The sequence below is a fragment of the Dermacentor albipictus genome, chromosome 8 (assembly GCF_038994185.2).
Source record: "Dermacentor albipictus isolate Rhodes 1998 colony chromosome 8, USDA_Dalb.pri_finalv2, whole genome shotgun sequence".
Taxonomy (NCBI): domain Eukaryota; kingdom Metazoa; phylum Arthropoda; class Arachnida; order Ixodida; family Ixodidae; genus Dermacentor; species Dermacentor albipictus.
Genome location: NC_091828.1, coordinates 126,387,078 through 126,402,077, shown reverse-complemented (window position 1 = coordinate 126,402,077; position 15,000 = coordinate 126,387,078). Strand labels below are relative to the sequence as shown.

The window sequence follows — 15,000 nt, the reverse complement described above, 5'->3', positions numbered from 1 at the left end:
GACCCTTTCAGTTTGCTGGTACGTATTTCGCAGTTTTTCCTCTCGCTATTAAATTGCCAAACTTTCTTTCTCAATATAGGTCGTGCTGCTAGGAACACGGAAGCTCAATTCGCGGCGCTTGAAGCTTCTGCTTAAGGTTTCTGAGTTTCTTAACTTCAGACTGGAATATAAGGCAGTGTACAGAAAGCTCCTGGACGAGAACGTTCTCTATTCATCCTGGAAGTACGGGAAACAAGGAGCTCGAAACGGATGACTGATGTGCACAGACATTGAAAACCACTATCTAGGCCAACCTACGGTTCGCGCTAGGCATATGCAGTGTCATCGTCTCGCGTATACAACGCAATTCACCGGCTTCCATCGTGGATCTTGCAGCACTGATTCTATGAATCACTAAAGGTTGTAGAAAACGTTGGTGCTTAATCGGCGATTTAGGAAGAGATTCTAGCATAAAATTAAGACATCATGAGATGTGCGTAGTCGCTGTGCCGTATATATGAGCCGATTAATAATACTTAAAAAATACAGCTGTGCTTACACGCATGCATCGGGTTGTATGCGGATATTAGAATGACTTGCAGTTTAAGCTGCAAACCTATAGCCGAGGTCTACTCGGCTCCCATCAAAGCCAAGAATGATATGTGGCACATCACAGTTCCTGCTCCCACGGATAAAATAGTAGCGAAATATATTTCGAAGATTTTATAGCCAAGACTAAACATCTACTTATCCTGGAATCACGAGTTCAAGGCACTTGACATCACGAAATTGGACAGACCGTGCAGTTTCTTACCGCGAAACTCGTTGGAAATCCTGCTTTACAATAAGAAAACACGATAGGAAACGCTTCTCTGACTGAACTTTAGCCAAATATATTGTGGCAATGTAGCTTGGCTTTTGATATCCGCTGTCTACTAGGGCGCCGACGTTGGGCCAACTACATATATATATATATATATATATATATATATATATATATATATATATATATATATATATATATATATATATATATATATACAGGGCGTGCCAGCTAACTTTAGCCAGAATTTAAAAATACGCAAATGCCACGTAGCTGGACAGAACAAAGGTAACGTTGTTTGCCGTCACTTGAATACATTCAAACTATTCTTTCATTCCACCTAATTGGATAACTAGTCTTCATTAATCAATCAACTTCTCAATTATTATAATTAGACGAAAAGTATCAGTGAGAGAATCGTAGAGCAACATGAGAAACTCCCGACACAGTTTTCTGTTTCTCGGTACGCGCTACATAAAAGTGTTTTTTTTTCCGAGCGCGAAAGACGCCCGCGAATACACGCAAAGTGCCTGCAGCAGCCAGTACAGCGGCGCGCACACACAGGCTCACGGGAACCGGCAGCCCCGTGTGTGGTAACTGCGATGACGTGGAGACACTGGAACACCTTCTGCTTCACTGCCCGGCCTTCGGGACCGAGAGAGAGGCTCTGTACGCCTCCTACCGCCGATGTGGCTTGCCATCCACCACCCTGCAGAGCCTACTCTTCCCCAATGCTCACAGTTCCATTACTAAGCGTGCATTTTCGGCATTGATCGAATTCTGCGAAGCAACGCACCTCAGAGCGCGGCTGTAGGCCCCGCAAACGCTTAGCTACATTGCCGTCTTTTCTTTTTTGCTATTCCGCTCTGTCTCTCCTTTTTACTCCATCTCCATCTTTTTCTCCCCACACCCCTTTCCCCGTGCAGTGCTGTTGAGGTGTCCTCCTGTGAGAGACAGTTACGGCACTGCACTTATCTCTTCCATTTCTCTTTAAAAATCACTTCACACGGCAATATTGCGTGTTCGCGGGCTTCTTTCACGCTCAGAAAAAAACACTTTTATGTAGCACGTATTGAGGAACAGAAAGCCGTATCGGGGAGTTTTTCATGTTGCTCCACAATTTTCTCATTGACACATTTCATCTAATTCTAATGTTTGCGAAGTTGATTAATCAATTAGGGCTGATTAACTAATTATGAGGGACGAAAAATTAGTTTGAGTGTCTCCGAGCGACGGCAAACAACATTACCTTGGTTTTGTCCAGCTAGTTGGCATTTGCATATTTTTAAACTGGCTAAAGTCAGTTGGGACAACCTTTATATACTGTCGCCAGCGTGACGAACGAGTATTGCGTCTTGCATTAGTCGACAACATTTTTTAGATGGCTCTGATCTGTCTTACGGCTCGTCTGAAATTCAAAAGAACGGGCTTTTTGTTAGGCTTCCGCGTTATTTGCTGGTACTTCAGGAAAATGCACACCACCATGCCCTCATTCTTAGCTCGTGCATGCAAGAATTTCACATGGCCACGTCTCACATGTAATGCTGGACTCAGTGAATGCGTCTTCGTTTTGCCAGGCACTGTAATATAGTTTATTACGACATAAAGATTATGGTGTACAAAAGAGAGGTTGCAGCAAGGAACAGTACAAAAAACAACAACAAAAAATGGAATGGCAGGAACGTACGCGTCGAGATTATGAATGATAAAGTACGTTTGATAATGTAAGGTACCAAGACAGTGTAGTAAAGCACAAGCACATACCGGGTGTTTCAGCGAACACTTTAAAAAAATACTTCGGAATTACCGGTCGCAGATAGCACAATTCTAGTCCATGAGCTGTTATACTCGAAGAGGCGGACATTACTTGCACAAAAAATTGAAATGCACAATCGATGAATTAATAAAAATTCAGTAATTAAGTATATATCTAATTACTTTATGGCCCATATGGCAGTTTACACGTTCTAACAGGGGAGTTCGCAAGGAGGATCCACTAGGAACGAATTATCAGGATGACACAAGTTTCGAGGTATTCATTCCCGAACTTTGCGGAGAAATGCATTGGCGTTCCAGTTATTTATGTGCTTCAATGCGTAAAACGACGTCTTGTTAAGGAAGTAAGCGGAACGGCAGTGCATTTTTACCGCAAATTTGACGGCTCATATCTCGTAAATGGTGTAATCCACACAATTATTTTCATGTGGATATGCCTTGCAATCTCACCTGCTAGAATTTGTATATTGCAATATGTGCTGTAAGGTAATCAGTTAAAATTTCATTAGACAAAAGGTTATTTACTTGATTAGGCATTTCAGTTTTTTTTTTTGTGCAAGTAATGTCCGCATCTTCGAGTAGACCAGCTCATGGACTAAATTTGTGCTATCTGCTACAGACAAGTTCTAAAAATGTTTGAACGTGCTCACTGAAACACTCTGTGTACTGCCGACAACAATAAAGACAAAATTGACAAAAATATGTCACTGGCTCACAGTAATTAAATGAGAGACAACTAATTAACGGTGCATTAAGTACAGAAGGGGTTGAAAGCGCACCTCTTTGTCCGACACAGTCAAGAATTGCGTTGAACAGCGGCGTAGGAAACGTTCTTCACCGTCAGCAGCTCAGGTGCCTCGAGGCTTTAATTGTGCATTGAAGATCGGATACATTGCTCATTATGCCTCACCGCTCATTGGGGCGAAGTGCCCGCGCCGCAACTAATATCATACACGGCGGCCACGAGTACCGACCTTTTCAATAACGAGTGCTTCACCCGTGGATGAAGGAAAAACTAAGGAGAGGCCCGCACTCTTTGCGAAGCTCAGTGACGCCGGAAGTTCTCGTTACTCCGCCATCTTGCCGTGGTATACCTTCTCTTCTCCTCGCCTTCGGCTCGCAACGGTGCAACCACACTGGGCTGATGCGACCGACGGATCCAATATCGCGGTGTACAACATCGCGATGACACTGCCCAAGTCTATGTCGCCCGAGAATTGTGCGTTGCAAGGAGTTCGTAATGAACTCCGCAAGTTAGGCTGTGTGGCCGGTCCACCTAACGTTAGGTTCACCCGCTGTACTTTTGTCAGCTTTTCTGAAAATGAACCTGTGCATTCACACTGCACTGCAAGAATGCACAGGCGATGACCAGCAGCATACTTTACGCGCACTACGCTAGCCCATCTGCAGTTTATGCGAAGAAATGCGTACATGCAGGTCGCGGCTTTATAGGAATCCGTTTTGCTTTATTGAACAACCCTACTGAAGAAACCTCGTATTCCCCATAACTCCTATATCCAATAATAACATCATATTGTAACGATGTTGAGGACCACGGTTAACAAAACAACGATATTCAATAAGGGCGAACCTGTGCCCGCAACCAGAAGTCACTGGGGTCGTGAAGAAATCCGCGGCAGTCGCGCTCTAAAACAGGCCTCGAACCGTCGTCTTCTTTCTTCCCGCGTGATACCCCGTGCGCGTGGCGCATGCGAGCCAGGTCCAACCGGCTACCCGTGCCGCTAAGATCGCTGCCTGTTGTTGCCGAACAACACCACGGCACGGCGTGCACAGTGCCCGATACGAAAGGCGCGCAACTTGAATGTGACCAAGTTGTCGCGGCAATATGACATGCAGGAAAAACTGGTTTTTAACGCGACAGCGTTAAGGAGCTCGTGTTGCAGAAAAGCCGGTGTCGGCGGCGTTGGCCGTGAGCGATAAATCCCAGCAGGCACTTCATGAATAAAAAACAACTTTTGTATGGGATCCTACATGTTTCATATAGGATTATTGGATATAGGAGTTATGGGGTATCTAGATTTTTTCAGTAGGGAAGTATTGGTCGGCCGTGGACCGCCGAGGTGTGACGATCGAGCCACAGCGTGGCCGACGAAGAGGCCTGCAGAGGAAAACGTCCTTACGCGTTTAAATACACTGACTGCGGCCTGAGGCATACGTTGTTCTCACGGTAAGTGAAGATGCTCGGAAACAAAGTTGCGCGATGCCGAACCGTAAGCGCGTGTGCGTGCGGCTAGCGCGTTGACCGGGCTGCTGCCCGGTCAACTGCGACCATCGGCCGTTTAATGCGCGCGCGGGCGTGCGTTCTTCTGTAGAGTCTTGTTCGCGCTTGCACCGCATCCGCCAACGAAACAAGGAGGGTTCGTCCCTTAATTACTCGCAGCAGCTGCTTCTTTCCCGTCCTTCCACGCGGCTGTTATACGTGCCGTAAATGCATCGTCCGTTGTCAAAAGCAGGAACACTGCACAGCTATTACCGACGTGCAATGCGTTTAACGTACTATAGGGTGAATCAGAAAGTATTTGCCCCCATTTTTTTGCCAAATTACGGCTTTAAATGCGAAGTGAACATGTCTGTTCCCAGCGGTGGACCTTTCTTGGACCGGCCCGGCCCTTATCTGCCGGTAGCTCCATGGTACGGCGCTGCTGTCAGTTGGTGAAGATGGCGGTTGTGCTACACACGTCCATGACATACGAGCAACGAATTGTGATTAGTTTTCAATGCAGCAATTGGGACGAACGCCTGTCGAAAGCTCACGTATATGGGGAGAGGTGTCTCGCTTTGAGAAGTGTGAGGTGGTGGTGTTCTGAGTTCACAAAAGGGCGGTGAAGACTTGCATGACAATGAACGCTCGGGGAGGCCACGTGGGTCTCTGACTGACGACAGGGGCATCTCAAATTTAGCGCTGCGACGGGAGAAATGTCAGAACCGGTGGGGAGTTATATGAAAAAATAGTGTAATGTACGTACGTGCATTTGTAATTAACTATGTGAGCCTTACTTTGGCCAATAAAATTTAGGGGCAAAAACTTTCTGGTTCGCCCTCGTACGTATTATGAAGCACAGTGGTTTGACTCTGTGATGACGTGTTAGCATGAATCAACCGAACACGGGAAGTATATTCCCACATCGTTCTTCGTCCGTGACGTGGTACGTGGCATACGGCGTTGCATGCACGCTCGATTCCCGCTTTTTACTTTTTCCAGTCCTACCTGCAGCCACAACAACAACCGGGAGAGTATACGGTCTAGATAACACAGCGGAAGAAAACATGAAGACTATAACGCAATCCTGTACACACGGGGCCTTCGCCACTGTACGAGACCTACGGGGCAGCACACGCTTGAGCACACACCAGCATAACAAAACAGCCATCGTGCCCCGACGACATGACCGCTACAACGGAAAAATACCACATGACTTACTACTCCACACGTTTTTCCTAGCACGCGGAAAGGGTAAGGCCTCTCCTCAGTTTCTTTCCTTCCTCCATGACTTTACCCTTCACTGCGCCATCAACGCGCACACTAAACACATGCGTCAGGTAAGCGTTCAAAGTGTACGTGCAGCTACACGTCTACGCACAGGAGACCATTTTGCTTCTAGTAACACAATTAGGACAATGTGAACAGGTCAAGACCAGGGATTTCGAAAGTGTATTTTAAAGGGGGGGGGGGGGTGCAGAATCCGGGGCTCATTTCGCCTATGCACAAACTTTTGTTTCACTGCGATATCCAGGCCTACCTAAGGTGAAATCGGGCCTCACAGTTGCGACGGGGGGAGGGGGGGGGGCAATTCGTCCTTGCAACGGAACCTGTGGAAGCACCTGCCCCTATTGTCCCCACTCCTTCCTCGGCTCCCTAACTCCTGGCAGCACACCTCAGACTTGCTGTCTTATTTTAGTTGGTATCACGTACCATCTACACGTTACAAGTTCGCAGGGTAGGCGACGTCGCAGTAAAGGAGCCCTGGCAGAGCCTTACCGACGTTTATTATTTCTGTACCTTAAATTAAAGTCCTCGAACTGTAAACCACCCAAAACTTAGTGGCAAGCCCCAGAGCGACCTAAATACTTTACTGTAATGGTTTTTCCTAGAGCCCATTTCGGTTTCGTTTCCCAGAAGGTGCATGTGTCGTACTACTCTGGCGTCTGCTGCGTATGGCGCCGCTCAGCACGGCCCTCCCTTGAAAGCATTCTGCGGTAGGTACAAAGTCTGTGTGCACCGACAGCTGGTGGCTTCGTGCGCGCTGTGTTCTCGCTGCTTAGTTCGCGTTGAAGCGAGCACGAAGGGAAATTCTCTCGGTGCTGCGGCTGTTCTTCCTCAAGCCAGCGTTTTGACAGCGAGTGTCCGCGGTCATCGAGAGAGATGCGTTGATACTGCCCCTGCGCGTTTGACGCCATGATTGTTATTTTAGTTAGTAAACTCATGTTTGCAAGTTTATATGGACGATGAAACTACTCGCCTTACTTGGTATAGCTGTCTAATAATTCGCTATCGCAATCGATGCTTCGCCTTTCGGGCGACACTGCGGCATTTTTTTCTGCAGCCGAATAGAGCACAGTGGTAGCACGTTGACCTTGACTCATCTGACACCGCAGTAATCACATACGAAACACGTTAGAATCGCACTAATTCGCAATGACACCGCTACCGGCCGTTCCATGCTGCGGCTGAAAGAATCGGCTACCCGCACATATACCGGTGCGAGGAGGAGAGTGGCGTGCTGGTTCGAGGCTACGTTCCTCCTCGCCGATAAAACGGTCTTTACGTGCTACACATTTTTTTCTCCAAGCCTGAAAGAAGCTCGCAAATAGGTAGCAATATACGAAAACTACGCTGCATCGACAACTTAGTAGCGATTTGTATGCTTTACACCACAACCTCAAACCAACAATCTTAACTTTATGCGTTTGGAAAAGCATTCTTTTCTAACAGACGATTGAGATTAGGTAACATTTCGATGCTCTCTATACTTAGTACACGACCCGCCTGAAAGATGCGGGTCCAGTGCACTGTGGTTTCACAGTGCACTGGAATCACGAATCACGAGCTTGAGTGCAACATAAGTCACAACTTAAAACAATGCGAATATGATGTCGGCTCACACATGGGTATCTCATGCCTCCACGTACACGAAATTCAAGCCCTTCCTTTATTTATGACATCCGTGAACTTATAGTACGTCTGGTCAGTTGCTCGCGTGCTCGCTTCGCATGAATATTATTGCGGCGGGGGGCTATGTGTGGCGCAAGCGGTGCCTGTGCGGCAGTTGGCCTTTAAGGGCACTGCTGCCGCGCTGTTTCGGGTTTAATCGGAACTGCTGTCGTTTCCGTCGAAGGTACCGTTATAGGGCTAGAGAAAGAGAAAGAGAGAGAGAGAAGGAAAGAGAGGGAGAGAGAGACAAGCTTTAGTGATATGCTGGAGATGCTAGCCTGGCTGCTCGCCTGACGTGATACTCCAGGCTCTGGGTCGTGATTACGATATATACAATGATATATACAGCGGTATATACAGCTTATTGACTATATAGCTGACAGAAACGTGTGGCTTATTTTTCGACCAGCCTGGTTCTCGTAGTCAGGCCATCAAATATGCTTGTTGAACGCATTTACAATTTATACGCACTCGTGAGCTCCGTGTGTGCCTGCTCTAGTGTGCATGTTATTATGTTTTTCTGTAGATACGCCATCTTCAACCCCTACCACCTATCCCTATCACTGCGTTATAAGTAAATTACCTCTTGTAGATCATGAATGTTACGTAACTTTTATGTGCTTATATACGAATTCACCATCATGCACGCGCTAAAGTTCGGTCAGGTTTCACAGTGTTCTCTGTTTGTCTAAGTAGCCGTGCTTATATGTCACGTGTACTTAAACATTTTGCATCGCATATATGTCGGTTTTATATCGTAGGGAGACCACAGAGTAGGTAGACGAGAAACAACGGAGGCGCGCCGTAACGGTTCAGAAAGTTTGATGCCGGATATTATTGTGTTCGTAAAAAACAAAAAGGATGGGTAATACATTATCAAAATCAGGAAAAAGATCATACCACCGCCCCATTTCAAAGGGGTAGATCGTATCATCCATCCATCCATCAATCCATCCTCGATACGAGACGAGAGCCGTGGGAAAACATCGGTGTTAGTTAGCACCTAGTAAAACATTAGATAACGTTAGCTTGACATTTACTGCTCATCATTTCATGCGATCACTACTTAGTTATGTAAATGGCGTTTGCCACGTCATCACTTGTACATAACCTTCATGTACTTGCATGTATTCAGCATCATGTATATAAAGTGACAATTCGTTGATACCTCGGTTACGAGTATGTGTGTACATGACGCGTTTCAGCGGCGGCGTGTCACTACACTGCACAATCGCATTATTGCCGACAGTCATCCTGAGTTGGTTTTTGCCGACGTTTCTTGTTGCACTACTTGTTGTCGCACTGCTTGAAACGCAGACACGATGGGACAAATGGAAACGAAAGTAAGCGATAAAACAATTTTGCCCGGTTGCGTGTTTCCACCTGTATAGAGAGCGTGTCCAGGCCGACCGGCGTGCAAACTGGGCCGCGGTCTGCACCCCCTGACTGGGTGACGGCCAGCCGGGTCGGCTGTGCGTGATGGCCGTTTGCACCGAAGGTCGCGGCCAAGCCGAGGGTGTCGAGGGCGCTGTGCCAGAAGAGTGGGCGAGAGAGAGAGAGATAGCGTAGGTACAGGCGAGTGGTGAAGGGCCAGAACGCGTGGTGGCACCCTCGGCTTCCAAATCGATACGCCACGCGCTCGCCTCGGGGTCCTTGCGGCGCGACGGCTGTGTGGAAGCGACGCGCGGTCCGTGTGTGTAGTGAGTAGTACGTGCGCAGCGTGATTGCAGAGAGTACAGTGCGCCCGCCGCACTCCTCCTCCTCCTCCTCCTCCTCCTCCTCCTCCTCTTCCTCCTCCCGGGGGTACCGTTGTCACAACCACCATTCCGGGCAGCGAGGGAGAGACGGTGTGATCAACCGCTCGTTCGCTTCTTCTCACGCTACTACCCCTTCGCACACCCCTTGCCCTCAAGAAGAAAGAAACAGTACATAATGTAAAGAACAAAGAAAGGAAGAATTGTCCGAGTCATTCATATACTCTAGGAACAGAAGAGTGCTGACGACCGTTTTATGAAGCGACCGCTTGTTCTATGTTCAAAGGGACGCTAAAAAAAAAAAAATAGGCTGTACTGTATTTCTAAATTGCGCTCAAACAATAAAAAAAAACAAAGAAAAACGCTGCTCTAAATACGAGGCTTGATAAGAGCCGCAAGATCGAAGACCGGTGGCGACGCCGCCTTCAATTTCCCGTACCTTCTCGCCGTGACGTCATCTATTTTGACTACGCCTGCACGGGACTAGTTAATTAGTGATCGATAACGATTGACTGCACGAGCCAGTAACTGAACTTGGTAACTTTGGAGAGCATATATATTCTGCGCCGCAACGGCCCCAATGCGAAAGGGTGATTTGAAACGCGTGTGAATGCGGTCGCGCTGACCTGTTGCCGAAATTGAAAGCAACCCGCCGTGGTTGCTCAGTGGCTATGGTGTTGGGCTGCTGAGCACGAGGTCGCGGGATCGAATCCCGGCCACGGCGGCCGCATTTCGATGGGGGCGAAGTGCGAAAACACCCGTGTACTTAGATTTAGGTGCACGTTAAAGAACCCCAGGTAGTCAAAATTTCCGGAGTCCTCCACTACGGCGTGCCTCATAATCAGAAAGTGGTTTTGGCACGTAAAACCCCATAATTTAATATTTTTTAATTGAAAGCACGAAAGTTTCGCCGTCACTTTATCTTTTATCAATCAACGTGTTTCCCTGAAATCAGCGAAAACAATGTTTTGAAAGAATGCTTTATCAGTCAGTTCTTATGTATGTAGTTGGTATTTAGGGTACATTCAACTCTATTTTAGGTTATCAGGACCACTATTTTAGAATTCAAATTTGTTATTAGGCATTTAAGTAAAGTTGCGAAAATTTCGTATACAGAAGGAGGTCCCATAGTCAAAGGCTGTATCGGAACCTTCTAGTTAACAAGTCGAAGGCGCAGTCGAAGAGCAATCATGTTGTATATAAAAACGAAAAGAAAGCTAATAAAGCTAAATACGTACAGAATGAATTACAAATAATAACAAGGGTTTAGCACATATGTCCCGGTAACAAGATATTATATCAAAGCATAAGAAAAAGAAGTCAACATGGTTGTATGGAAAGATGACAATACTTTCAGCATCGTTCCAAGAGCACTCACCGAAAATTACAAACTGATACAACAAACCTTCTAGTTAGTCTGTCCGTAATAAGTGCGCTTTTAGTTCCCCTTTAAATCGGCAGAAATATTTTTGTCCTTATTAGAGTGAACTGTATCGACAGCCTTTATTTATTCGTTATTCTATATCTTCCTTTGTCTTCTTTTTTAATCCTTTCTTAGACATTTCAAATTTTTTGTCGCATAGCCTATATAACATTTGTACTTTGCGTATTGTAAGCATATATTTATTTTTAATTATCTGTTGCAATAACCCCGTGTTCTTTGACATGTGTCATTTCCTGTGTTTCATTAACGTGTCAATTACCACATATTTATTTATGCATACGCTGTATCTGTTTTATTTGCTGTATTTTGAACTTCAATTATTATAAGCAACTTTTTGTATTTGTTTATTTTTTTCATTAACTTCGTGTTTTCTGATGTCTGCCGTTGCTATGTTGCCAAAATGTATTAATTCATGCAATGTTAAATTACTAATAGGAGGTCCCCCTGACAGTTCTTGTAACTCCGGGACCTCCTTCTGTACTAATGATGAATGATGAAATAAAAAATTAAAAAAAATAAATAAAAAAAAACTCCATAGTCTTTTTGCCGCATGTTTAGTGCTGCTTCTCGACAAAATGAAATTGTTGTTGAACGCGATGTAGTGCGTTCTCGTGAATGAACGCACTTCACCGCAAGAGGGAACGTACTCTGTACGATAACTCTGGAAGACGGAATCAAATACGGTGCAATCACTTGCAAACTGTGCAATTTGCTGCGGCAACCTCAAGCACCTCATTTCACCAGCAGACGCCTTCGACCCACATGAAGGAATGTGGGCCGCCTCTAGCCCCGGCATAAAAAGCAGCACAGGACGTGGAACATTGCTTGCAAATAGCCGAATGAGTTTTTCGGGCTAATCGGTCTGCGATACTAGAGATAAATTAAGTCAGGCATGCAGACCTCTCTAAGCATAGCTTCCTGGGCGTCGCCATAATTCCCTTTAGAATTATGTGAACCCACGTGATCACCTGCTGACAAGCAGTATAGGGACGTCGGCAGGACTTGTGCCTTTTTTTACTTGTGAGCAAAAAACCTAGAGGTGAGGTGTTCTTCACAGAGTGAAAGTGGCGACAACACACGGCGCTACGTCGCACCAGGTTCAGTATGGTCCACATTTAAAAGGAACATCTAATTCAGAATCAGTTTTTATTCATGACAAAATGATGATAATTACAACATATGTATATACAGAAGGAGGTCCCGTAGTTAGAAACTGAAATGGGACCTCCTGTGCATGATGACTAGAATTAATAATACATACAACAATAATTACAATACCAGAATGAATTACTACACAGATAGATACGAAGGCGTCCACAGTGATCGTTTATCAATCGATGTACACCAAATGCATCGTATATTCATCGATTTTCATAAAATGTGTGGATTTTTGAAGTTATCTAGTATCGAATATTAAATTGGTGTTTGCGGCTGGCTAAAGAAAAAGGTTGAATTGAGGAAAACAAGGTCAACCATATTCTTGAGTGGAAATTTCACGGCTTAAAAGTGAACTGTACTGCACGTTCCTTTGTCCTTGCTTAAATAAGCATCACTGTTTTTTTTTTCATCACTTTCTTTCTTTCTTTCTTTCTTTCTTTTTCTCTTTCTTTCTTTCTTTCTTTCTTTCTTTCTTTCTTTCTTTCTTTCTTTCTTTCTTTCTTTCTTTCTTTCTTTCTTTCGCCAGTAAGCCGTAATGTTTCGCCTTTCCCATCGCGTTTCACCGGTTCCACGTTTCACCGGTTCCACGTTGGAGGTCAGCTAGAAGCTTGTACAGCTGCGGTGATGAAAGCTGACTGCTTGATCCAGCAACGGAGCCCACGTGAAACTCCCGAATCCAGCAAAGCGGCCCCGTATAGTACTTTCAACGAAGACTCTGAGAGCTCGCTTATTCAGCTTCGCTGTCTTTCATGTATCAGTAGATCCTATTGGCATACATTTGCGAAGCTTTTTTGTTGTTGTTGTTAACGCACTGGCTTTGTTTCGCACAGGAGGTGACGTCAGCGGGGCGGTGCCATCGGGGCAGCAGCTATGGAGCCTCGTGGCAGCATATCGGCGCCGAATGGTGGCCACCAAATGGCAGGCACCACTACTACGCACCACCAACACCAAGGCGGTTGCTGCGATGCCACTTCTTTCTACTTAGGCGCCACCCTGTTCCTCAGCCTTGGATCAGCGCTTTGCCTGCTGCTAGCGTTCCTCAGCGACCACTGGGAGCTGGTAAGGCATCGGTGTGCTTCGGGAGTTGTACCAGCCTCGGAGTTCTTTCTAATGGCATATATGTTCCACTTTTCGGCTTCACGGGGCTCTGGCAGTGCTGCTGAGGTGCCATGACAAGGCTTATGGGGCAGCCTATATAAAGCTTATAGACAACTTATACTATACAATCAGGCTTCATGATAGCGAGTGGAACCTCCTTATGATCCCAATAAGGCTTAGCTACTGTCTTACACTACATCTGGAGTACTTCGGGACCGCTGACAAACGACCAGTCGAATACGCCATAAATGGATACGATTTTGCGAACTGACTGGCTTCAGAGAAGGGAGAAGGGAAAGGAAAAAGACAAGAGGGTAATGAGGGCGGAAAATGCAGTTTGCTACCCTACACTGGGGGATGGGGGAGGGGGAGTAGAAATATAAAAATAAAAGTAGGGAAGTATGTGTCAGAGAGCGCAGAAACACGATAAAGGCACAAAGGGCTGGACAGCTCATGGCAGTCAGCTGATAGTAACTGTCCAGTGCGGTCTGCAGACACCTGAGCCGCGGTTAGCAGTGGAGGAGGGAGAGGGTATCAGAACAGGAAAAGGGATAAAGTAAAGACGAGCTATTCACATATGTAGAACATGGCGACTAAGTAAAATAATATCCGTAGTGTAGTGAAGAGTTCCGGAATAATTTGGACAACCTGCAATCTGCAAGCAATCTGCAGCTGCAAGGAACCTGGGGTTCTTGAACGTGCACACAAAGCACGTTTAACGAGTGTTCTTGCACTTTCTTCTTTCGCAATGTGGCCGAATGCGAGAGTCGAACCACTCACACGGAATACGCTGAGCCACCGCGGAGCGCGTAGTGACTTCATAGATTTATTCTACTGAACTCTATGCGGCGTGGTCCTTCCCGAGTTCTGAATGCCGGCTGCTAAGTCCGTTCTGCTGCTGCTTGCCGTACTGCAGCCGTTCTTTGCAGCTCTTCTGTAACAGCTTACGAAGCTAGAACTTTATGCGTGTTCCGTACGCCCGCGAATGATTGCCAGTGACCAGCTTATCCTTTTGACGCATATACATGTCCGGCAGGTCTTTGAGAACCTTTCCTTTGCGTCAGTGGTCGCTTGACAACATATGCGATACGTTCTGGAACATTTCCACAACAACAATGTGGGCCCGTGCCAGTTGCAGCATGCAGTGCTGCAAAATCTTGCATCTGGCATCTCTCTAATCTGTCGTCAGCATCATTCATCACGTCTTTTTTTCTTCATTTCCCTTCCTTACACCTGTGCGGATAAGCAGGCTGGATATCGCACTAGCTCAGCCCCACCTCTCTGCCTTTCCTTCAATAAAAGCTCTCTCTCTCTCTCTCTCGTTGCTGCTTCGCGTAATACAACTAAAGAGAGAGACATTCTTTAATGGGTTCTGGAGATTTTTGCTTGGCCATACTACTAGCATGATACTCTCCAATCGACAAGGATGATGCATGCAATGTACAAATGTACGAAACATACAGAAGTCACTCGAGCAAAGGGCGCAGGAACAATAAATAAATAAATAAATAAATAAATAAATAAATAAATAAATAAATAAATAAATAAATAAATAAATAAATAAATAAATAAATAAATAAATAAATAAATAAATAAATAAATAAGACGCTAACAGACAACTAGAATGCCTGGTTAAGTTCAGTGGCCCTGAGGCAAGACAGAGAGTTTAGCTCCGCGTCATACTTTAAACGTTACCGCGACATGTGAAATGTTAGGCTCACTGCGCATGCTCGCCCTGTATCGCAAGCCACTGTGGCGGCTACTGCTGGTTATGCCGTGATTGAGCAGCAACATG

General features: G+C 45.8%; 1 protein-coding gene across 2 annotated transcripts in view; it reads left to right on the top strand.

The window, feature by feature from the left end:
- The window catches only part of LOC135921873 (uncharacterized), a 221,653-nt gene that overhangs the window by 197,750 nt on the left and 8,903 nt on the right, over positions 1 to 15,000 (top strand). For both annotated transcript variants that reach the window (XM_070524420.1, XM_065456271.2), the window contains exon 2: positions 12,938 to 13,166. In XM_070524420.1, coding sequence (XP_070380521.1) covers positions 12,978 to 13,166 — 189 coding nt within the window. In that variant the 5' untranslated portion in view covers positions 12,938 to 12,977. The remainder of the gene's footprint in view (positions 1 to 12,937; positions 13,167 to 15,000) is intronic.